This window comes from Branchiostoma belcheri, unplaced genomic scaffold (assembly GCF_001625305.1).
Source record: "Branchiostoma belcheri isolate BF01 breed outbred unplaced genomic scaffold, Haploidv18h27 scaffold10, whole genome shotgun sequence".
NCBI classification, from domain to species: domain Eukaryota; kingdom Metazoa; phylum Chordata; class Leptocardii; order Amphioxiformes; family Branchiostomatidae; genus Branchiostoma; species Branchiostoma belcheri.
Genome location: NW_017802380.1, coordinates 1,959,145 through 1,986,088, shown reverse-complemented (window position 1 = coordinate 1,986,088; position 26,944 = coordinate 1,959,145). Strand labels below are relative to the sequence as shown.

The 26,944-nt window shown below is 42.8% G+C and overlaps 1 protein-coding gene across 3 annotated transcripts in view; it reads left to right on the top strand.

Moving 5' to 3' along the window:
* Positions 1-6,932: 6,932 nt before the first annotated feature.
* LOC109472614 (potassium voltage-gated channel protein Shal-like) overlaps positions 6,933-26,944 on the top strand; it is a 57,458-nt gene continuing 37,446 nt past the window's right edge. Inside the window, exons 1-2 of one of the 3 annotated variants that reach the window (XM_019772443.1) lie at positions 6,933-7,154; positions 10,061-11,494. In XM_019772443.1, coding sequence (XP_019628002.1) covers positions 10,389-11,494 — 1,106 coding nt within the window. In that variant the 5' untranslated portion in view covers positions 6,933-7,154; positions 10,061-10,388. The remainder of the gene's footprint in view (positions 7,155-10,060; positions 11,495-26,944) is intronic. The other 2 variants (XM_019772433.1, XM_019772424.1) reach the window with 2 other exon arrangements.

Here is a 26,944-nt window from a genome sequence, read left to right as displayed (position 1 = left end):
TCCACTGTTGATGACACTCTCACTCCGCGGGTCTCCAACACTCCAGATGAGGTGCTTTAGCCCGGGCGAGCGGCTAGGAGGATGATCCTTAATGCCCCTCCATATTTCAGACCCACAACGCAACAAAAACGTCCTCTGAATCACCGTCGAGCCGGCGTTATTCATCTAAAGGCCCCCGTTTCTGCGCGAAATTGTCCCGCTCAAGCCGTATCACCTGCAGACGGATCGCTTCAAAGTCTGCGGATTTCCAGAGAGGAGTTGTTGCGCCTTTTATGGGACGAGATGCCCGGCGGGCGGGCTCCCTGCATTATCGAACAAAAATCCCCATAAATTCTCGCAGCCTCCGTTTGTTTTCTGGTCCGATATTTCTTATCTTTCGATCGCCAAACAGCTCCTGAGGACACAGAATAAATAGTTCTGGTGATCAGACATGAACTGTTGCTGAATGAAGCCTTGTGTGGTGGGTGTGGGGAGGGTGGTGGGGCCTTGTGCGTGTATATAAATTATAATGCACACCCGTATATATGGATTTTTCCTTGAAGAAACAATCTACATGAACATTTTACCAGAATATCGTTTTGATTTTATTATCAGCACCTGCCCGAGTAATTTATGATTCCTCTTGATTGATGACCAGTAAAAGGTTTTACGACAAAGACTCGTATAATATTTCCCCAGGTCAGTTTGACAGTAATACTTGGCTCCACCATTATTTAACCTGGTCACGTTATTTTACCCGCTTACCCACACGACAGGAATATACTCTCCAAGCAGAGGTTGTGGGGGAATGATCGTTAGCTTTTTATATATGGCCGTTTTTTTATATATGGTCGCTACCGCCACCAACAACCTGTCGCTGGCCGGCGACCTTTTCTGGCTAATTATATTTCAGTCCATACCATGGTATGGATGAAATATATTGTGTTCTCTGATGTTTCTTCTCCTTCTCCTTCTCCTTCTCCTCCTCCTGCCAAACAGTCAAAGGGATTCAACTCCGCCATCATTCAGCCAAATGACTTGATATTTGGCATGGAGGTAGAGTGGGCCAATACCCCCAGGCGTTTTTTTTCATTTTTTTGATACATGCCTTTGAAAAATTTTTATGAAGGTTTTTTGGGTCATTTTTCGCCAAAAAATGGATTTTTGGATCCTGAGCCCTGGTGTTACAACCAAATGCTCTGAAATTCGGTATAAGGGTACCTTGAACATGTGTCTACAGAACAACAGTCACATATTTGGCATACACCACTTCCAAATGACTCATTTGGGGGACTTTAATGGCTATTTACACCAAAAAAGGGCCAAAAGTGCTATACCCGTTCCATGTTCTATCTAAAGAATGGCACGTTCTATCTGCCGTTGGCCATGGAACAGGTGTTCCATTGCGGGTTACCTGAGGTCACATTGCACCTAAGTGGTGCATAATGACCCACACATTCAATTTTATGTGCCTAAGACCTTCAAAATGTATCAAATCTCATCATTGTTAGTATTTGCATACCTGTAAGAAGATTAGTAAAGCTTTCGAGATTCAATGTGCTTGTTCTTGCATCTTTGTTCTCAATTACATGGCTACTATATAATTCATTTATTTGAGAATCTTTGCCAATTTTACACTGGGGTAAGTTTGGAATAGTCCACTTTTGCGTGGGAGGGAGATGGACTGAAATATGCTGTATTTGCTCCCAAGCAAATGTCGGCCTCTCTAGTGGATACTATCTTACCACCGAAAGGGATCTGCTTGGAGCTTAACTGGAATAGTCGGTGTTGAGCCAAATCCTTGAGCTGCCACATACGTGAGAGGTCAGGTGTTTAGGGCTAGGGTTAGGGTTAGGGTTAAGGTTGGTATTATAGTTAAGGTTAGGGTTGTATTATAGTTAGTTTTTTTTTTGTTCAGGGCTAAGGTTAGACTTACGATTGGGGTTAGCTTAGGTTAGGTTAGGTTAGGTTTAGTCTCCCACATCACGATTAAATCCCTCCCAGGTATATTGGAAACCCACCAGTAGTGTCGGAGTCATGCATTTGGCAGGATCATGTAAAGTTATATGGCTTGACACCGAATAGCTGGACACCCCCGCGCGTTCACATGGTACCGCCCAGAGAATCACGGGAGCAGGACGGATGGTTAGAACGTAAGTATTGATTAGTCGAAGGTTTTTGCCTGTTTATTTCTTGTTTCATCGACCTTCACTTCTACTATTCAAACCGACAGTGTACGAAATGTTTTACAGTCGATATCTGAGGGATAACATACTTTCTGTGTTTTTATTTGATTAGTTCTTTTAAACGCAAAGAATTAGTTGTTTGCAACGGTATAGGATAAGATTCTAGGAAGAGGACAATGTTGATTTGGTCGCATGTCTAAAATTTTTCCAGTTGAATCAGAAGAACATCTAAAACATCGAAAAGAACATAGAAACTGTCCTATCGAAACTGTCCACAGTCGCTTCTGTGAAAAAAACCTAGTGGTAAACAGAAACTCTACCAACGGAGCATGCAAAGCAGAACTTGGTAAATTGTTTCCGGCCTATCAAAATTGGATAAGGTAACAACAACAACAATAAAAGAACTAAGAGAGATGATGACTTACATCAGACGACTAATTGCATTTAAACGACCCCAAAATACTAGTACTGTGTACATGTCTCACAACTATCATAGCCGCATGCGCAGTACTGACAATCCTTATCAACCAATCCGCTCCTTGGTAAACTCAGCCAGGCGACACCACACCGGTCTGGAAAACATGCCTCCAGCTTTACCGGGAGAAAGTGGGCATTCATACCGCCACCGGCACAAACTTTTAAACATCATTGGAACGTAGATATCGCAGGCCTACAGGCAACGACTGTTAAGATAGTATCCTGGCTATAAACCATTCCTCCCAGGCTGTTCGTCTCGGCGTCACAGTTGCCAGGGGAAGAAGATCAGGAAAGTTGATAACTTTATTCCCCTTCGAAGTAAAACAGAATCTATCGTTGTCGTTTCCGAGTTGGAACAGTTTGGGTCGGCAGTGCTTTCTTTAATGTGGTTAAACAGGGGTGGTGTACATGTTTGCTTTCTGTGTACAAATGTACTAGCCAGGGTACCTATTTTAGCTGCCAATTTGCGGAGAGGACGAAAGAGACTCAAGTGAGGTGTTCAAAAACTCGCATTTCCCCAGAACTATCGTACACTGGAACTCGTTGACACCAAGCACAGTTTGGGCATCATCACTAGAAAGATTTAAACAACTTCTGCAATTAAATGTGCAAAGATTGAGTGTAACAAGTCGTTCGGTGTGATATACCTAGTTGCCGCCGCGCCGCGTGCCTGCGAAGCTGGTGTGATACGCCGAAGGGCGGTTATACCGGCTATACTGATACAGACTGTAGCTAACTTAGCTTTGATAACCAGGCTACGATCTACAGTAACGATTTCTGACAATATGTTCTCTCTCAGGAGCTCGTGTGTTATTTCATTTTTCAGCATTGAAAATGACAAGGATATGCAACACTAAAATTGAATATGACACGCGACACTTGTTCATGTATTAGTGTTGTGAAATAAATTCCGAGGTGGGAAGATTTTTTCATATCCCGTATATATTGTCATGCCTGTTTGTACGTCACACTGTGAAAACAGATCAGATACCAAACTTTAATTCCTTTGTGTACATGCTATTGTCAATTTGCCACCTAAAATAGTAAGTAACGTTATGACTAAAAGCAAGGTGTATACTTTGAAAAATTAGCGTTTTTACCTTTGTGGTTGATATGGGTTTTCCAATTTGTCACCTTAAATTGCATCTAATGTTTTGCGGTGAATTAAAGTATAAAAAAAGTGACTTTCGTCAATCCACCAATACATAGTACCCGCTATTCTCCGTGTACCTAAGACGCGCTTTCTTTCCCCCAGCAAAGATCTCATTTTAATATTATAATGACATTGAAATGAGCAAGGTGCGAGTAGAAGATCGTAAATATGCAATAGGTCTGGTGATAATTGCTGTAGTTTCACCACCCACTGCCCCTCCTGCTATTTTGCATTTGTATTGAGCTAACTTCACACCCTCTTTGTATTTCCAGGCAGTGTTCCATGTTAGAAGACTTCATAGCTTGAAACATGCTTGAAAAGAAAGTAAAAATGAAAAACATTTTCTTAAATACAGCATGAATCCACCAGATATAAGATCTCAAGTCTATGTAACAGGGTCTTATAAATTGGCGATGGAGCCCCGATTTCAACTGTGCGTGGTCAGCAGTCAGCATAACCTCCTTCATTTCAGCCGTGTTCAGACAATCTTTGTTCTCCATTTTAGTACCAAATTATATACATAGTGTATTCCGAATTCCAGGAGATTATATTACGGACTAATCAGGGAGGTAAATTTGTACTAGCGTTAAACGCATTGTGTGAACCATAGAGGTAGAATTATAACCTACTCGTGTGAACGAAGACCCATAGCACGCTATATAGGTCCAAAGATATAGCAAGGAGGTTATAATCTCATAGTCCTTGGTTATTTAGCCAGCGTGCGTCGCTCAATGTCCAACTGACTGGGGCTGACAAGGCCTGTGTATTATATATATTTAGCCTCTTCCAGGCTTCGGAAGGTAGCAGGAAAGAGTAAGAAATTGGTCGATAACATGCACCTGGGCGCGGCAAAATGTACAGCGGACCAACTGTGCTAAATGTTCTTTAGTGGCCCCTATTATTATCAAAAGAAAAACTAGTACTACCACTATGTAGCAAATCAAAGCTACCATTATGTAACATTTCACGTCATCAAGATTAAAAGTTAAAGCACGTACATGCGCTCAAAATAAACATTCTGAAAACGGAGGGATGACAAGAAACTACACGAACTGTATAATGGTATATGCAAGGAAGTTTAGGGAGATACAGGACATGGTCGTAGGTGCATGTTTGGAGCCAGACAAGTCAATACACATCAAACGATTTTTCATTTCACTGGGCCAGGGTTAAAAGTCTATTAGAAATTTTCTTCAGATGAATTAGAACACATCTAACTATCTTTTGCCCAACCGGCAGAGCTGTTGTTCAGGTTCATAGCTGCTATGTATAAAACTACATTTAAAACCCAGAAATTTCAATTCGAGGAGTAAGAATTGAACAAATGTTTAAAAACAAAAACTTTTGTGGTAAAGTCTGAATTTGAATGGATACATGCTGCCGTCTGCCCTCTATGCATAATTAAAGATAATTGCCTGTAATTGCCTTGAGTTGAGGTGCGAAAACAATTAATTTCATTCACAGTCATGAGGCTTGATAAAGATTGACAGGTCAAGGAAGGAAATTGACCAGAATTTAGAGTTTTAAACTTTAAAGCCCGAGACCAAACTCTTCCCATTGGGTTACAAAGTTCAAATTGGGTGCAAACAATGCGTAAGAAGTCGGTTTCTATGAATCGGTTTTCAGAAAAACTATTTTATCCCCGTATATCTAGCTATTGGTAGATAAAGTCATACCTACCCCCTAAAATTCTACCAAAATGGACTATATTTCAAAATATTTTAAAATCTAAGCTATATTCTTCTTTTCTGGAAACCGATTCCTATAAAGTGCATATCTCTCCACATTCTCTGAAAGTTTTGTATTACAATTCTGAGCGGAAGGGTTTGGTCTAAGCCGATTTTATATAGTCACAATGATCTAATATTATTTTCATTTATGGAACAATTATGCAGATTTCCGAAGGAAGAAGTAGTTATTTAGAATCAGTGGTATTTCATCTAAGTTACTTCCAAATTTGAAGTTGATTGGTCCCGCCAAATTTGAGATACATGCGATTTCACGGGTAGCTCTGTATCACCCCCATTTTAGTCCAAAGCGCGTCTTAGGTACACGGAGTTCAATGTCCACTTTCGTACGTCTACCCAGTCTGATTTAGATTTTAGATACAACTTTGCCTACTTTTTTTCTGTGGCAACTTTATTTTTCCCACAGACATGCTTCCAACTCGTGTGCTACCTGTCAGCGGGGAAATAACTTGTATCGCAGTACCTCGGAAGTACATGTAGAACATCAGAAGTCCAGGTGTGCCCGTGGGGCTTTTCAACTAATCTCCGAGCAGATCTTCCGGTGGAAAAATCGTAAACTGCCGGGCAACAGTAGGTTCACCGGTCACGGCTACCCTCCTTCTAGACTTGCCCAGCTGATACGGTTTTCTTTCACCGGTAGATCTGCTTGGAGATTATTCTAACAACATCATGTCAAGCCGGCATTTTCAAGATCAAGGAATGGACAATATATATAGCCTAATGTAGACAGAAATGGGATAAGAATAGATCTGTCATGCGTTTGTAAAATGATGGATCGGAGCAAACTCGCTCCTTTTCCTCCCGAACACGACAAAGATCTTGAAAGGACTTTTCTCCCTGAGTACTGCTGATTTGTTTGCTGACTTTCTTCATTTATTTAAATAATCATTATTTACAAACTACAGCCGTAATTCTACTAAAAAACATAAAATTTAATAAATTGTGGGTCTATTCAAGGAGTACGGTACATACCGTCCAGTGTACAGCGTCATGGGCCCCATTCAGAACACAAACCGGGCCGCGTCGTGGTCTTCAACTTGACATGGCGGTCCGACTTGACTCCACACAGATGTCACGCCTGTCCCCTCGCCACGGGTGCTCCCTCCAAGTAAAGCCGTGTGCCTGTAAAAGTGCCTGTATATAATATTGATTCCATTCAGCAGGTGTTAGTCGGGAAGAGCCGGGAGCCACCAGCGCGCATGCACAGCGCGGCCAGGCCACACCCCTCTCCGGGATGATCCGGAGGAAATTGCCGATTGCTACAATGACTGCCTATATCCGCAGGGAGGCGGTGATACTCCTGCTCCCGGCCTAGCCGCCTCGCTGGATTCTACCTCCGGGTTCCTCCTTACGCGGAGACCGGCCTTTTCCTCAGGTCTTCGATCTATCTGGCTGTTTGTGCACGCAAGTCTGTATCTTACTGTACCGACATCCCGTTTTCTTTCACACGTAGTCTTCCACCGTGCTGCATGATGGTACTTTTCTCTTCCGTGCATCGTTCTTGAAGGAACGGCGAGCCGTTTCCTTGCGTGGCGAGCGAGGTTTGAGGTAAATCTTGGTGCGCACGATCCGACCTCCTCCTTTTGACGCAGGGCTGATCTTCGGTGTGAGGTGGGTGCTGAGGGAAGGGAAAGTCGCATGAATGCAGACATTCCCGCCAGGGAGTGTTGTTTGAGTGTTGATCGCCGTGATAGCATGATATAAGTGTATGTCTGGTGCGCACGACCACGACCTATTAGTACGTAATGTACGTAATCACGCCGATGAGGGAATATTAAGGCACACGCTTATGTATAGATGACGACGCAAGGTGCAACGAAACAGTGAGTGACATTTGAGAAGGATTTTCACAGCGACCTGCGATTCTATATTGTAGTATTGTTTCTGTTTCGTATACGCCCTTATGATTGCGACGAAATCGTCTAAAGGTGACATGATAATGATTTTTCAACACTCGGACTGCGTGCGATGGGTTCCGCAATTCCCACCGGGGCGCGTTTAGAGGAGAAACGGCGAGCAAACGTTGCCCGGATTGTCTGCAAATTGTTGCACCTGCACTTCTACTCACATCGCCTAACCATTGTGTATCGAAGGGTGGGTTATCTGTGGTCTCCGTTCGAATATTGACTTTATCAATTTGTAATCAAAGATTTATGACGACGTGTTCCAATCCCGCGCTCTTGATAGGCCGGCCTCCTGACACCTGTAAGCACGTATCTGTCATAGGGAGGCCCCGCTCGCATTGGTATCCAATAACGGTGCGAAAACTCGTAAGAATCCTAAAATAGCCCGCTTTATTCAAGATACAGATGTAATATTCGTTAGCGGTAGATAACTGGGATGTTAACGATTCATTAGGAAGACGTCCTGCTTTTTCCCCTTTTTTCCGTGCGAGTTCTTAGAATCGCCATTACGCGCAACCCGAATCGTTACCCTGCCGGAGCGGCCCCCTTCCTCCGAACCTGAAGGAAACAAGGTAGCAACGGTTGCTATGGCGTGACGCAAACGCGGAGGTTGCCCAACGGCTCCATCAATCCTCACCCCGGTATTATTCAGGCAGTCGGCTGAGAGAATCTCAGTCCGTACGTTAGACCTACCCAGTATGTATGCGCATACAAAGCACAAACGTCCGGGTTATGTACAGCGTCAAGTGCCATTAAAAGTGCCTTGGTTTGTTTGCATGTTTCAGAGGGGCCAGATTGGCTGCTGAGGCCCTCTCATTTTGCACGCCGGTGAGTGGAAACTGCAGCACTGGAGCTGACGCGCAATATGGATGGGAATATCTCCCTACTACATCGGTTATCGAAATTTAAGCAATTAGGGCGGGCCAATATATCTGAGGAATGGGGCTGTTGCGATTTAGTCCCAGGGGATTTGGAATCCCGGGCAGGGTTATCAACTATTTCTTGCTATCACGCATAGACGTGGAGATTCGGGGCCCGCTTGGGGTCGAAGCCTTGGGGCGCAGCGTACCTACGCAGTCAATACTGTACACCGCGTACTGCTTTAATAATGCGATCCAAACCCACGTATACCCTCTGTACGTATACAAGCTATACCTCAAAACTAACAGTCAAGATGCTGTTTATGGCAAAGTCAGATTCAACAACAAGAGAAGCTTAATGTCTGATGCCAAGAAAAGTTGTCAATAAATACCCAGTTCGCCCTTTCTTTATGCTACTATTGTAAAAAGGTCAGCAACGTTATTTTGAATAAAGCATGAATGATAATCGCGCTGTTGCTTTGGCCTACAGAAGACAATGGTTAAAATCAAAATATGCCGAGAAATTAGTGTTCTCGTGACAATACGCTTTTATTCTATATGAAAGCAAAAGGTCGTCCATATCTACTAATCCAGTGCCATAGCTGAAAAATTATGCACTTTTGTCTAAAAGCACCAAACTTGGCACGCATGTAGTTAATTATATTCAAAGCAAATCTGGACATGGTGGCATTGCAATTTCTGCCCAGGAGCAATTTTCTGGTATTTATTTTGCTATATTTGACTAAAAATGTATATTTTTTGGCTCAAACACCAATAAATTTTTTCTATGTAAAACGGTTATCTCATATTAATATTGCCTTTGAATTAGTGTGTGGTGTGATATTAGAAATCAATGCGCACAGTTTTCCATCGTACTGATATAACTCTGGGCTGCAGCATAGGGAAACCGTCAAATGAAATCAGCTCTGTTTGCATCTCTCTTGATTAAGAAAATATTACATCAACCTAAAGACGCAAGCATCAGCACACAAACAAAACATAGCGCGACGCATACAGATTGAAAGAAAGAAATATGTGTAGAAAGTCGGCATTTCGAGGAGCGGAAAAAATAATGGGGCGCCGCCGAGACGGTTTTGGCAGTCTGACGATGTCAGAGGAAATGATGTAAACCCTCTTGTTGAAGCCTGCTGTCGCCCTCCCCTCCCCACACACACGCTGGAAAAACATATCCGAGCAGGCTGACAGCATAAAAATAGCATCTTAATGTCTCATTTGCATGCGTTGATGAACTACTCTAGATGGCACAGTAAAGACCAGCAGAAAACCGATATCTGATAGGTCCAGGCAAGCTGATACGCGGACGGACAAAATTGCGTACGGCCGGCGAGGAACTGTATGCTTAAATTTTCAATTGGGGACCTTAATATCAGCGAAAACGCCACCTTGTTATTTTGCCAGTGCAATTGTAAGGCACAAAGGTTGTTTATTAAACAATATGTTAATGATATCGAGTGGGCATTGCCGGCCAATCCTGTCTGCTAAGCCCGTTTGTTGCACCTTGCGTTTGACATCATCATAGGCGGGTGGGGAGAATCGCGGTTTCAATCGGGGGCCGGGCGGGCTTTGTCATCGGGCATTTACATAGCGTACGTGCTGTATGGACAAATTAGCCCGAATTCTCTCACAAATATTCGAGATAATTCTACAGGTGTACGACGATTCTTGCTTACATGTTGCAATGTGTGTGTATCTGCCGGTCCCGCCACTGATCCTATATTCTCCGTTTTATTAGAGATGCATGGCTGGAGAATATTCTTAATTATCTATCATGGCGATGGGAAGCAGTATTATTTGCTGTCAAGCTGATGGTGGAGAGCCGAGGCCGACCACAACAGTACTGACCGTCGGATATCAGGTTACCCGGCTATAAGGGGAGACAGTTTAAACACAAACAGCGTCATTAGGAACCGGGGAAAGGCAAGGATGCAACCGTGCGCTGCCGTGGCTCCGCGGTGGATGTAGGCGGGGTGCACCTGTGCCGCGCTACTGCAGCAAAGAGCTAGCCCCCCAGCCTCAGCTCTCATCTACAGGCAACCAGCTCGCTCCGTGTGGTGTGAACTATGGCGGCCGTAGCAGCATGGCTTCCGTTCGCCCGGGCAGCGGCCATAGGCTGGGTTCCGATCGCGGCGAACCCCATGCCTGCCCCGCCGCTTCAGGAGAGACAGAAGGGAGAGGACGAGAAACTGGGAATAAACGTAAGTGGGAGACGCTTTGAAACATGGCGGAATACCCTCGAAAAATACCCTGACACGCTGCTGGGAAGCCCCGAGAGAGATTTCTTCTACGACGACGAAACAAAGGAATACTTTTTCGACCGAGACCCAGATATCTTCCGGCACATCTTGAATTTCTATCGCACCGGTAAGTTGCACTACCCGAAATCGGAATGCATAAGTGCGTACGACGAGGAATTGGCGTTCTTTGGAATTATGCCTGACATCATAGGTGACTGTTGTTATGAGGATTATAAAGATCGCAAGAGAGAAAATGCCGAACGCCTCATGGACGATCAAGTTTCTGAGGCTGGGGATACCGTCCAGCCCATGACCCTACGGGAAAAGATGTGGAGGGCATTCGAGGACCCGCACACGAGCACGCTAGCCCTTGTCTTCTACTATGTGACTGGGTTCTTTATTGCTGTGTCAGTGATGGCCAATGTAGTAGAGACCGTCCCCTGTGGTCCCAAACCGGGAAAAACTGAAAATCTTCCATGCGGAGAGAGATACGCACTGGCGTTCTTTTGTCTCGACACGGCTTGTGTTATGATCTTCACTGCGGAATACCTGCTCCGACTGTTCGCAGCGCCGAACCGCTGCCTCTTCATGCGGAGTGTCATGAGCATCATCGACGTGGTAGCCATCCTGCCCTACTACATAGGACTCGGCATCACCGACAACGACGACGTGTCCGGAGCCTTCGTCACCCTCAGAGTCTTCAGAGTCTTTAGAATCTTCAAATTTTCTAGGCACTCGCAGGGCCTCCGGATTTTAGGCTACACACTGAAAAGCTGTGCAAGTGAGCTGGGCTTCTTGCTCTTCTCACTGACCATGGCCATCATCATATTTGCTACAGTCATGTTCTATGCCGAGAAAAACGTAGCAAGTACGAAATTCACCAGTATACCTGCGGCGTTCTGGTACACCATTGTCACAATGACCACGCTAGGGTAAGTAAATACACACACGGTGTACACGTTACCATACTGTACATACACTCTATAAGACGTAGGCGGTGACAGGTGCAAGGAGCCGTTTAGCCGACCAAACATGGCGGCGAGTTGTGGGGTGCCCGTGTCGGCGGGGTGTTTAGTACCGCCAATCGCTCTTACACGACTGCAGCAGGTCGATTCTAATGGCCCCTTTATTTGATGGGTTCGCAAAAAGCATATCCCTGGCCCAAGCAAGCGTGCAAGGTTATATCCCCACCACGCTGCCGACACCCGGGCTATGATTTACTGTCAGCGATTATAACACGGTGATTGTTGATTCTGCTAAGGTCCTTGCTTATTCTTTTCGCCCCACTTGCCGTCAATAGGGAGAGAATATTTTCCTTTTGCCAGCGGACAACACGACACGGCTGGATGGAGCGCTGAATGCATGTCTGAGGGAGCTGAAAACAAGATTGCCGGGGTACTGATTACATGATGGGGAGGGGGGCGTCACTGCAGACATTTATCCTACAAAACACATGGTCGACATGGGGCTGACATTTCCAAATGTTAGACATTACATGGACACAATACATCGTGCATGTTCTAACCTTTATCTGACTTTAATACCACCTGAATATCAGACTATTTCACAATTTATCTGTTTGGTGTCAAGTGCACCGAATGTTAATAGCATTCAGACACCTGTTAACGCTTGCCTGTGCTTATATGGTCCTTGAATATGGCAATATAGTCCACGTTGGACACGTATACACTGAGTGTGACATGGTAAGCTATCTCAAAAACATGGGACTCCTCGCTATTTTGCCTTTCAACAGTTGATCAGCTAGGTCCTCCTTCTTTCAAACAAAATCTTTTTCCTTGCTTGTAGATGCGTCATAGCAAAATACGTGCAGTGAGTACAGTGGCTGTAGAAAGATGTAATTTTCCTGGGATGAGATGTAGCTGTGAAGTGGTAGGATTTGAAAGCTTTTGTAAAACGTTTTCCCAAAGGGATTCTGACATCGTTACCAATATTGTAAGATGGAAATCCCTGTTAAGGCACCGCGTTGTGTAAAGAATGTACAGACTGAACGTAGAAAAATAGAAGATAATTCCTCTCCCATGAGACGCCACATCGCCAGCGGCGTTCTGGCGAGAAGATCATTTCAGGAGACAATGTATATGGAAGCTTCTGCCGAGGGGGTTTCTTTTTCTAAATTGTCAGTCAGTCTTTGGCAAAGGTTTATTGCAAACCAAGCGAGGCCCCTTAAGAGCTTGATAATCGAGATATCTTTGTTGATTGTTTGGCGGTCCCTTCTACTGATTTGTAGCTAGCTATTATGCCTTCCATAGATTTATAACGTACTGTATATATACAAAGTCTATATTGCATTCCAACATGTTCACTTTCACCTTTATCAACATTGAATATTCCAAACAAGTGAGGACCCCTGAGAGCTTGATAATCTTATTTCAGTCCCTTCTACCGATCTGTAGCTACTACGCCTTCCGTAGATTTGTTTGTTTGTGCCTTTATTCATACTCGATATATATCTATAGATAGATCACTCCATTCAGCTATTTACGGCCATTTCGAGTACAAGTTGGGAAGATTTGTAACGTACTGTATACAAAAGTCTACATAGCATTCCAACATGTACACTTTCACCTTTACCAATATTGAATATTCCAAAACAAATGAGGCCCATTGAGAGCTTGATAATCGGGGTATCTTCGTCATTTTTGTTGTGGTACCTTCTACCGATGTTTAGCTATTATGGCTTCTGTAGATTTGTAACGTACTGTATATATACAAAGTCTACATAGCATTCCAACATATATTATACACCTTCACCTTTATCGATATTGAATAAGGCACAACCTGGGATCGAGGAGGGCCACATTCGGGGGAAGAAAATACTTCTGTAGATTTATTACGTACTGTAGTGTATATATACAAAGTCTACATAGCATTCCAACATGTACACCTTCACCTTTATCGATATTGAATAAGGCACAACCTGGGACTGAGGAGGGCCCCATTCGGGGGAAGAAAACACTTCCCACTGACTAATTCCACTCCATGCATCCCCGCCGAACGATCAATCCCCTCCGCTCGGCGATAAGCGGCTTAAGTGCGTGTCTTCTTTCTTCTCCACCTGAGGCGGATCTCTCCCTCCCTCCACTTTGCCGGCAGACCGCCTGAAGAGGCATTGAGAGCCGCTCTCAGAGCGCGCGCCTTTCCAGATATGTGACGAGCTCCTCTGAGTTGATGTAGAAGCTCTGATAGCCCTGTATCTCTGATGGCAGCCCGACGTAGACTGCTGCTTGGTATTTTCCAAATCATCGGCAAATGTATGTAAAACTGGGATGGATTCCGATATTGTGGGATCTCATAGGGGTCCTTATATTGCTGCTAAAAATATGATATGTGACGAGCTCCTGAGTTGATGTAGAAGCTCTGATAGCCCTGTATCTCTGATGGCAGCCCGACGACGTAGACTGCTGCTTGGATTTTTCCAAATGTATGTAAAATTGGGATGGATTCCGATACTGTGGGATCTCGTAGGGGTCCTTATATTGTTGTTAAAAATATGATAAGTGACGAGCTTCTGAGTTGATGTAGAAGCTTTGATAGCCCTGTATCTCTGATGGCAGCCCGACGTAGACTGCTGCTTGGAGTTTACCAAATGTATGTAAAACTGGGATGGATTCCGATATTGTGGGATCTTACAGGGGTCCTTATATCGTTGCTAAAAATATGATATGTGACGAGCTTCTATAGAAGCTCTGATAGCCCTGTACTGTATCTCTGATGGCAGCCCATGTAGACGTAGACTGCTGCTTGCTTGGATGTTTCCAAATGTATGTAAAAACTGGGTAATCTCCAAGCAGATCCTAGGATGGCAAAAGACAGTATCACCCTTGGGTGGCGTTTGGACCCTCTCTGGCGAATGGATACAGCCTGGCCAATTTGATATTGTCTTTTGCCACCCTAGGATCTGCTTGGAGATTAAAAACTGGAATGGATTCCTATACTGTGGGATCTCGCAGGGGTTAGATATTGTTGTTAGAAATATGTAGATGACACTCGAAAGAGCTATATATCACAAAATTGCAATGACTGTGCAGGTACGAAGAACCAAGGAGTCGGCAGTTACCGAAGAAAAGGTCCCATGATCATATTCAGACTATCCAGTGAAAGACTGCCGAAAGGGGGGCGTGGTCTATGTTTACATGATGGGATGACGTGACTGGGAAGGCCTGGTTTGTTGAGTGTAGACATAAGAACTGACATGCTGCCATTAGGAGCCGCTATTGTCACACAAGCATTCTTACATAACGCAGATTATACCAAATCCACAGCGTCGGCAAATAGCCAAGAGCGTTAGCGTTGTTTGGGACGGTGTGTCAAGGATTATTAGGAAAATGCATCATGTTAATATAATTGTACGTCTGGGATTTTAATATCAGAATCGTTCTCTTACGGTAGGGAGCTATCACGGTGATTCCCTTAATTGATAACTTGACTGTAATTTCTAATTTCGAGATAGAGTCTGCATAAGGCACGGGGAGACCAACTGTTGAGGCTCGACTGGCAAATATAGCGCCGGTAATGGATGAGACGTCGTAACGCAGGCCTGTGTTGTGAGCGACAGCGTTGCGCTGTTACCGATCTGATGTAATAGCACGGCGGATCCCGCAGCAATGTGGGATTGTGACAGGGGTCAATTTTGTGTACTCAGCTCGTAAGTACGTCGAATGCTTTTCACCGGCTGCCGAGGCTGAGGGGGGGGGGTGCAGGTCAGGGTCACATACTATCCATTCTTCCCATGGCGACAGGGCAAGGCAAGATGCAGGCCATCTATAGAGTCTTAAATATACTATATATATGTTATAGACATTCATATGCACCAGATATGTCTTCCATAGTCCGAAACGCAAATTTGTGAATGCTACTACGGGATTATTCAAAGTCTACATGCCCTATTACTCCATATAGCCATACGTTTGTTGTCCAAAAATAAAAACAAAGCAAGTGTAGACACCACACATTCCGCACTTATAAATCTGCTGTTCTGACAACTTTCCAATGTCATTGACGAAAGGTAGTGGATGCTACCTGAAACGTCGGACCGTTTCCAAAATCATATCTATTACGTTGCTTGAGTAAGTGGGTTTTTTTTGGCGTAGACTCCACATATTTTACTCTTAGATAACAAATATTCGATATGAGACCAGTAGATCATGTACTGACATAGCAGGCTCCCACGTGAGTTATTTAAGTATTTTCTAATGGTGTATACCTTGGGGGCAATGTGGGAGGGAGGTTCTGTATTTAGTCTCGACAGCAGCAGGAGGTTTGATAAACTTTGTTGACCTGTGAACACGATACTCGGCGGTAGCTGTGCGCCGGCAGGCTCCTGTTTCCTCTGACGGTCCTTCAGACATAGTTCGCATACCGGGCGCACGTCACTATGGCCGGGCAGGCCGCGATGTCAGAGGGGGATATGTCGGTTGTCGATGTAGGTCAGGAGTTTAGAAGTCCTGACGCATTTGGTAAATAGCACATCTGATGACCCGGGATCGCTTGTTTGAAGTTTCCCCGGCCCCGTGTAGGTCAGGGATGTCTGCTGAGCTTGCAGCCTCTCATTAAAGGCATCCAATGCAATTTCCGGGCTTTAAAACTTCAAAAATCGAAGCGATTTTCAAGTCACTTTTTTATCAATCCTGTTCAATAGCATACTGATGTCTGTGAGCCAAAATGCGACGTCACTGATGACGAAAATGTGCAAATAAATGGCATTTCTGTCCTGACATCGGCACGGTGTACCGTCTAATTTAAGAGCCCTTCTAATCCTTGAGTATGGCGCATGTAATAAAAGAAATAGAAAGAAACGGATAGTTGATAGAGTAAAGCTGACTCGTAAAAGAAGTAGGTATAATATTTTCCCAAAAGAATTGTCGGTCTCTAGAGCCTAAATTTCTGTCCTGACATCGGCATAGTGTATCCATATATCGTCTGATAATCAACTATGGGCATGCATTGAAAGAAATGGAAACGATAGTTGATAGAGAGTAAAACGCTGAAATTTTAGGTACACATTTTTTTCAAAAGGAATTGTAGGTCTCTAAATGCGTCACCTTTTACAGTATGTGACCCACAGTGGTCGGTACACACGGCATTCAGAGGGAACCGCGGCTTTGTTTTCTCAGTTCGCGGTTCGGACGGTTTAAAAAGGATCGGACCAGAAGCAACCTGTAGCGCTTGCATGGTTGGTTTTACCATCATGATTCATCCGAACAGCGTATTTCCAACATTCCAACCACAGAATGAATCACAAAGCTGTTTGCTGTCGCCTGGGGAGGTTCTGAGAGGGGTTACCCGGGGTCAACTGCCGACAATATGGAACACTTTGCAGGTGCACCGACGGATGTGCAAACAGGTTTCCCCCATTCCCCCTAGGGAGCTCCCACGGACAAAAGAAACGTACGGTACGTATGGGCCCGCCGGGACAACCGTAGCCCGTGACATTTTCAGCAGTAGTTCCCATCCTTTTGCATGGACATTAGATATTTCTGACAGACGGGACATAGCAGGCATTAATAACAATAACCATCACAGTTGTCGTCTATCGACTAGTAAATAAAAGGTCGATTGATTATGCTTGTTATGTAAGTACTAAGAGATATGAATTCGTTCCGTTGCATTTTTAAGCGGAGATATGATAACATCTCCGAGTATTAATATTAAAGCTTGTGTTGGGTACAATTTTGTCACGCACCAGAAGACCCGGGCACCTCGGCTGTGTATAAAAGAAATGCGGGAAATTTTGGGTCGCGTTCTTGTCGGTTAATTACGGTGTAACCTACAGCCCATAAAACAAACGCCCGTACTCAGCATGTATACAGAACTCTCACAACGGGAACATTGACAACAGACGCCGCGGCGCATTGTGCGCACGACAGGTCCTAATAAATGATTCATGCGGATAATAGATGAAGCTAGCTGGTCGCTCGGAATCCTTGCACGAACAGCGATATAGGATGTTTTATGCGATGGAAGAACATAAATACTTCTCCGTTTCAACATCGTTTTTGTCGTAGCTTTCTTCTAGTTCTACAGCCATGCCGTTTTGTTTTTATTTTGAACCAGCGTTCTGGCGCTAAATACGACGTTTCAGTCTTGTTAGAGTCGGGGTGAATTTATGATATTTTAAATATGCTTCAAACAGCACATACCCAAAGGGCGTGTGATCGACGCGGCGGTCGGTGGAAACATGGCGATGTGTTTAATATTTTTAGACGCATTTCCCACTGTCACATAATATGTAACATGATCGCGGACATGAGCGCACCATCGGCGCCCGACATGTTTAATGATGACTGATGAACGCAAATGAACAGAAAAATGTGCTGAAATTCATTTAACACCCGTATGAATAATCTATAGGTATGCAGGCATGCAATATTATATGGGACGGCTTATTTCAAGACAATTATACATTCAGCGATGCACCGTGAATACAATTCGATCTCTTCACTCTTTGTGCGGTTTTACAATTTTGTTCTTGGTTACAGTGGTAGATTTAAAGTCGCCAATGAAAGAACAAGACGTAGCGCGTCTTCATTCTTTCTATTCGGTCTATAATTATACCGCCAACATCGATATTTGAAGTGGCATTTGGGGTAGCCTCCATAGCATGCCAAAAACTGGGGGTTTTGCGGGTCTTTGGGATCTTTTATGTGCTACTAGTATTTTCTGATTGCATATAGAAAACATAGCCGGCCTGGTTGAATGGCATTACCCCCGTTTCTAGAACTGGGCTAATCAGAAAACCAGAAGAAGACCATCAAACCCCCAGTTCTATAAGCCTGCTACGGAGGCTACATTTGGGGGAGCATTTTTGCATTTTCGCCACGTTTCCACCATCCCCGTCCGTCCGAGCCAACGCCCACCAAACGGAAAATCAATAGAATATCAAAGTTGGAACTGTCGCCTGAACATGGCTGAAAACGTATTAATTCTCCGCTGCAGGACTGAACACAATGCTGGCCGAAGTCGGCAAAACGTAATCGGAGCCCGTAAGTGTGGGATTAGTGGTGTTTGCGCACGGAGTACAGTTTTGTTACCTGGACAAGAAAAAACAGATTTGCATCGCTCTCTGTATCTTTCCAAGGAGGTTATAGGCTCCTTGATCTTTCTTAAGGCGATCTTTAACACAGAGCAAATCACACAAATATATGTAACTTTAAATTTTAATTGTGTTTTCCGCAATGCGTGCTTCTAAATAAACGAAGGATTGTCTGAGCTACCTCCATTGCCACCAGAAATGGTCAATATTGTACAATTTCGTTTCCATTTGTATATTTCACCACATTGTATTGCCAACGGAAAATATCGCAAAGTTAGTTGTTTGTTTAACATGATATTTGACCATTCGCCTTTGACCTTCTGCATATTCATCCTGTAAAATAAATTCCAGGTACATACATGCTTAAAAGAAAGAGAAAAAAAGCGAGAGAAAATCTGTAAGTGTATACTGAGATAATAGCATATTATATTTGATAAAAACAAACAAATAAAGAAAATTCCACCCTGTATAAAATAACATTTTGTAACCCGTTAGACATAACATTAATGTTTTGATTTGATTGCAAATCCATTGGGTATGCACTTAGTTGTAATTATACAGAGGAGTGCAACTGTAGAATGTCATGTTGGGTGGGGGTTAAAATCATCTTTACTTCAATGAATATACATTAAGATAGATTCTGAAGTTACTTGGTTAAAGCCTAAGTCAACAATTTATCTCTTGCTATATTAAGAAGAAGAGGCAAGTACATTTTATACATTTACATAAGAAAATATGTTTTAGAATTTAAAAATCGAACATGCTACATCATATTTGACTTCTACATGAGAACAGTCCAGTTCTAGTACATGTATTTTCCCAATCATTTGTTGCAGTAAAACTTTTCGTCCAAAAACAGACCCATGTATCTCTGGACCAAAGCCCTGCTCTGCTCCAGCTTTCAGAAATCTAATATAATTTGCAGCAGCCGAGGTTTTATTAGTCCTGGGTAAGAGATCAGATAAATCAAACTCTGCGCAATCAATTTTAATAACATCCAACTCAGAACTATATTATGACGTCAATCACGGTCATTACCAAAGGCTACCTGAGGATAGGACTGTAAATTTCCATCCTGATCTGCATCTCCTGTCAGAAGTAGGCAAGGGCACCAGCGTTTATCCCTTATATCACTGAGATTCCCAGGAATTGGGATAATGAAAGGACGGGGATGACAGATGCAGAGTGTAACTTCATGTGATGTGAGAAGAATGGGAAGCAACAAAACATCCAGACTTGAAAGCACATCATGATTAAAATCGGTGGCTAGAAGTACAAGTGCAATAGATCTGTTGAGGACACTCTATAATTGCATGTATGGAGGTTTTGCATTATACAAACTAATAGTTACAGGAGACAGAAAAGTATTTCTAGTGTCTGGTCCATAACAAAATGGACAGGCAGGAAGAAGAAACATCACTACACTGTGAGCAATAGTAATGTATGTTGACGTGAAAACACACAAATGAGATTAGTGTGTTTATACATACATAACAGCATTTGGTATTATACATGTATTATGGTGTTGGTTAGAATCTCCAGATCAGTATTAAAAGACATCATAGACTCAAGACACACTACTGGTATGCAGATCTAAGAAGGTCTTGTGATGAATGTCAAGTATATGTAACATAACCATTTGTAGTCAAGGTTCACATAGCCATGTGCAGTACATGCTAGTGACCAAAAACAAAATAACACACACTGGCAGGGTTTAATCACCAAAATGGCAATGGAAAATCCACCTACTGACACAGTACTGTACATTTACGACCATGTTTTTTGGGAGTTCATGTTCAAGTGCCTCAGAGAGGTGCATGCTCGACCTGTTAAGAAAACAGTCAAAACCTGGTTGATGTGTTGGCAAACAGAAGCCAGGAACATTGTGCTATGTTTAAATCTACTTACAAGGATGTGTACGTGCCTTTAAGCAGCTGTTGGTATGCCTACTGAAACAATCAGACCTTTTGTTTATCCTTTGCTGAATGTTTTCCTGCCATTGCTATATCTGGTGTATGTCAATGGGTGCAGACCAAGAAATCGGTAAAAAAATTGCTCATATATTGTAGACGTATACTCTTATTGCTTCGAACGTGGGAAGCGTTGAACGTAGGAACCTTGGACGTCAAACCATCTGGCATGTATATTTTCAAAACGGCCAGGTTTGAGGTGCGAGCACAAAGCGTTGTGACACGGAGCTCTCCTGCTATTGAGAGAGAGCTGTAAGTTATCCCAGCCGAGTCAACAGAGATGGAAACATGAGACTATTCACCAGAGGCGTACGTAAAAAAAGACCAACTGTACACAGGTAGCAGCAGTTTCTTTGTCTGGAACTCTGAATAAATAAAACAAAATGATGCCAGGGTTAGCCGAGGTTAGCAGTTGGTGTAACTATTACAGCATCTTTTCATAAATCTATTCTTGTCGAAGGCAGCTTGGCCTACTTGTATTTACTATTGCACTGAAGCAGGCTTTTAGCTAGGATTTTTTTGGTGGGTGTCCATTTTTTTTATTGTATGCTATGCACAGTGAAGACGTGCTGAGTGCAAGATTTTAGGGGGGCTTTTTTGAAATCCATAATGCTCTCAAACACTACTTTCTGCATTTTCAGGTGTAAATTTGAGTTTTTTCCTTCAGTAAACCATCATTTTTGTATTTATAGTAAGACTGAAGGGAGGTATGTGTGCATGGCAAGGGTTGGGAGTGGAAAAAATAGGGCGTCTTTAGGGTGTCCTACAAAAAAGTAGGGCGTCCAATTTCTTATTATTTTCAGTACAGGGCGTCCAAAAGACACCCTGGACCCCCTAGCTAAAAGCCTGCACTGAAGTGATCTGGGCCCTACAATAGGCATGTTCCGTTGTGCCTTAACAATTGTTTTACCAGTCAGCTTGTCCATTTGCCTATGTTTAAGCTGCATATTGTGAAAGATACAGTAATGCTTAATCAATTTAAGGTCTTTGCTCTGCTACTGTGTTGGACACAAGCTATCTTCAAAACTACAAATATGGATAATCATGGTACCAGACTGTATAACTGATGAACAGTATAGGCAGCATTCATTATTTCTTTTTTTCCTAACATTTTTTTAGTATTTTCACTTTGAAAGTGGATGTAACCGTTAACGGACAATAGGGCAGTATTGTTAATGCTCTTAATCAATCATATAAAGCCTGAGTACACTTAACATTAAACCCTGACAGCAGGTAAATAAGTTGCAGAATTATTTTCAGTCATTTGCACCACATTTATGATACATGTCGTGAAACAACATGACACTTCAGTATGATGGGTAGAATTATTTTTAGCACTCGGAGATAACTAATGGTAAAGGCCTGTTTGCTAATGCAATTAAGTTCAAAGTATGGGAGAATGGATCATAATGTCACAGGGCTCGAAAGACTTCTTTTCTGTATACTTTGCATTAAAAGTTACCTGCACCAGATAAATTTTACCTGCACCAGACAAATTTTACCTCTACCACTCAGAATTTTGGAAGTATGGATCACTGTTCAGAAACCATTGCCACTATTTCTTTTAAATTTCATGACAGGTGATAACAGTCAATGCAGCTTATGGAAATGCACATATACCAACACTACATGGACTGTTGCAGGTCAGGTAGATAACAGAAATACCTGCACAACTCCAATTTTACCTGCACTAACCTGCATGTGCAGGTGGTATTTCAAGCCCTATATTGTGCTCCTAGAATACAACAAGCTTGTCCAGTCCCCTAGGCCTGCTTATGCTATTCATGTGGCAAAATGACCTCTCTAAAATTTTGATTAAAAACAACCTCGTAAATACAATGGGGCATGCTTAATTCATGAAGCCTTGTTTATTGAGGTTGATCAAAACAAGGACGTTAGTTATATCTTCTTGTTGAAGCTCCTTGATTAAATTAAAAACATATGGCAATACGTAAATGAACAGACAGAACTTTGAAATAGATTGTCTTCTGGGTACACAAGATGCCTACTTTAGTTCTTGAGTACAGTTAAACCTGTACAAGTGACCACTTTTACTTAAGGACTGCCTGGCCAATGTAACTACTTTTCCATGATCCCTTCTGTAATTTTTCCCAACGACACAAGCACTTACAATCCTCTCTATAGTGACCATCTGTATGCATAGACCAGATTTTATAGGTCACCTGATTGGTCTTCCTGTACAGTTTTGACTGTACTTGCAGTTTTTGTTTCTGTTAAACACCGATGTGGTGTGAGAACAAAAAAGTCATGCCTACAAATATCAGAGTTATCAACCAAGAATTGAGGTGTTCAAGAACTCCTATTTTCCAAGAACTATCGTAGAGTGGAACTTGTTGCCACCAAGCACAGTTGGGGCATCATCACTTGAATGTGCAAAGATTGAGTGTAACAAGTTGTTCGGTGTGACATAGCTAGCTGCCGTCGTGTCGCGTGCCTGCGAAGCTGGTGTGTTGCACCTAAGGGCGGTTATACCGGCTATACAGATACAGAAGCTGGTGTGTTATGCCTAAGGGCAGTTATACCGGCTATACTGATACAGATACAAACCCTAAACCAGCTGCCAGATGGCCACTTTATTCGCGGCAGCACTTGAGTCCACGGGGGTACCCATCATACAAGAAGATTTGAGATCTAAACCTGCACCGCGCTTCATCTATCTGGATAACTTTGTCTGTATGGAGTATGGTGTACCACTGGGCCGAGTTTCCACCAACCTTGAACCCTATTCATACGCAAATGTCTGACCACAGGGTGCAAAATGTACGGGGATTTCATCACTTGGAGGTGTTATTTCGTGGTAGTACATCCTTTCACTGCAGCATTTAAGGGCATTGTTGACAGTCAGGTGACAATCTTGTCTTTTTCCTTCCTTGGTCATCCTCGTCATGAGATGTAGCAGGAGAAGTTCTGCTTCCAGTTTACATGTATATACTGTTTGTCTGTAATTGCAGACACAAGATCAGGTCCTTGTGAACCAGCCTCAGATTCTGTGAGTTTCTTTAGAGTTGTGGTTACAATCTTGTCCAATTATGATTAGTTAAGCTGTTCATATGACATACACAACCTATCTCAAGATGGCATATGAAAAAATTGGGAACAAATCAAAGGGTGAATGAAAAATTTTTCTTCAAGAAAGTCAACCAAAAATACAGAGAGCTGTGATATGGACAAAGGTAAATAAAAGAGCCAACATGCACAAAAAGAAATGCACCAACATTTCCATAAACACATCGCAGCAATCCTTAACAGTGTGGCCTTCACACATTCATTAAACACAAGAGGGATAGATGGGTGGGCTGACAACGTCCTCCTCTGATATGGACGAGCCTTATCAACCACAAAATTGAAACATAGTGTTTACGCCGCCCAGTCAGTCATGTTAATGGGAGAGATGCAAATAACGATATGATAGAGCCACATAAACGTACCGTACATACATACAGAGGCATCTGTGTGCACATACGATGACTTGATGTTGTTAAGGTGCTTAATATGTATAACATCCATGTCCATAATATCACCAGGGTCCATAATATCGCCACCTTGAGAAATAGTGTGCTTTAAGATATTTTTACTGCAACATACTTTTGTATGCACTCTTGCACACCTCAAATGTACATACCTAGGGTATGTTGCGGTAAAAATACCTTTTAAGCACACTTTTTCTCAAGGTGGCAATATTATGGACGCTGGTGATATCTTGGACACAGATGTTACTTGGATTGGCCAGATTTCTACTGATTCCTGATCGATCACTATGATACTTCACCAGCCTGCCCCCTGGTGAATAGGAGACACAAATGAGGGGAATGTGTGTTAAATCGCTGGGCATGAGCAGACTTATTGGTTTCACCCATCCCTGGGTTTAATAACACCCACCCCGGCAATATGAGGACTCGGCAAAACTGATTATGTACCCAGAGGAGCGCCCCAATCCCCGCCGGGAATTACCGTCCTCCCAAACGGCAATTAGAACCATATCGCCACAGTGACCTTCACTCAACATAAAAATCCAATATTTCCACGACAGAATCTCCGCAGTTTACAGCCCCTAAACAGTACGAGATGGGATATAGAACAGCACCGAGCCCCTCCACACAAGGGGAAACAATATCGGCACGGGAAGAAATGATAGATAACCCTGAGGATGCGCAGTAATTTGCATAATGGGATTTTGGAATGAACCTTCTGGATAAATTATTTAGCAATCCATATAATAGGCTATGGTCCCTCTCAGGGGGGAAGGGCACTTTTCATGAAGAGCTTTAGTGACAGCTTGCTTATTCACAGTGACGACAAGCTTTGACATAATGTCTCCACCTTAACCATTAACCTTCTCCCTCCCAGGGCAGCCCTTTGGTACCAGATTTGTTTTGGTTATGGCATTAGGCCTAGGGGAAAAAGGTTTTGTTTCCTGTTTCAGTCTTGAAAAATTATGGTCAGTAGGTAGGGATTATTTTTTCTTTATTCCTTTTTTATTAGAATTAATTAATTAACCTCTGGTGATCCAACTTAAACAATACAGTTTAAGAATTTTAACAAGTAAAACTTGCATGAGGACACTTTTATTTTCAATGTCAATGTTGGAAAACTGATTGTACAATGTTTCATCACTCAGGTGTCAGATCATGGACCTAGAAAAATATCAGTCAGCTCAAAATATTTTTGACCCTTTTTGGGGTTCACTGAAAAAAAGGCTAGGGTCATCAGTTTTTTCTAGGGTCAGAAACACAACATTCTTTTTTCCTAGGCCTTACTTATAGCATTAGGCAGCAGGGGGAAGGTTAAACAATTTGAGGGCAAAATGTCCAGAATTGAAAATGACTGCATCCATAATAAATATTTTATCCACATCAATACGATATTTCAATTTGCTACATAAAAACAAAAAAAAAATTAAGTTCCTTATTGAAGGAGGAAATTTTCAAGAACAGTATTAGCACGATACATATTACATGGCTGGCCTCTGTTTTCCGATTCACTTAGATCTTGCCCTGGAGATAATTCAGCTCTCCGATGAAACATGATCTGCAGTATCCGCGTCCCTTTGGACAGGACATCTGATACTGTACAGTAAAAACCCTGGAGTAGGACATCTTGTACCCATCTCCTGACACTGATGGATGATTTCCGAAAATAATTTCATCAGGTTGGTAGGACTTAAGAGATAGGGATTTCTTTTTACACAACCAGTGATTCTCACCTTGCTGACATTTTGGTGTCTGTCAGACACCTTCTTCAGAGCTTCTGACTGGAGTACTGCATCTCACCGCTATATGTAGAAAGTTATAGACAGAGAAGACAATAGAAGAACCCGCTGGATCAAGGAGGCAGTTTGGATCAGAAAGTCAGCCCCTGTAATGAACCGGGATAGAGGTTCTAAGCCACGTTTGGGATAGTGTTCTCGCCGCAAAAGCGCCACCTACATCGGCTACATATAGCGGCGAGATGCAGTACTCCAGTCAGAAGCTCTGAAGAAGGTGTCTGCAGACACCGAAACGTCAGCAAGGTGAGAATCACTGGTTGTGTAAAAAGAAATCCCTATCTCCTACTGATGGATGATATAACAAATTTGGGGAGAGCGATGATTGTCTTAGCCACATATTAAAATGCAATGGTAAATTGCATAATTTTATTTTTATTTATTTGAAATTGCAACATGGCAATACAATGTTGCCGCCAGGCAGCTGATAGCTGATATTGCGACATCATATACAAATATACACAATAGACACATACATCATCATGTAATCACTTGTGCAATTCAGCCAAGCAATGCATATTGGCTGCCAATCAATGTGAATAAACAGTTTCAGTTTCAGTTTAAATTTTAAGACAAACATATACAATTGTGGGACCTAGCTTTCTCTGTCTAGTTTGCCGCAATATACAAGACAAACATGCATCTATTAATGCGTAAATTGCATAATAATAATAATAGAAAGCTAATGTTGAAGTTATCTGATGCTGAAAGACATCACCTAATGATTAGGAGCAAAGGCCTAACGCGTGGGTCTGTCTTAAACCCAAATAGTCTTAAGAGGTATAATTGTAGTGCGGTACATTCCGTTAATGCCCCTTCAAAACAAACTGTGATGATGGAAGGCCCAGATCCATTGGTATGAATACAGCTAATGCTTTTGAGTGCTGGCAGTAATATACGCCATACATCACAATGTGCATTATTGGCATACATATACATGGAGGGAAGGCTGGGGGTCTGGTGATAAAAAGTAAGCAACATCAGGAGCATGTTTTCTTGCATATATATTAAAACTAAAACTGCCAATCAAACCTGGGAGGAAAGCCGTGCCCAGTTGGTGATCACGAAACCAAAA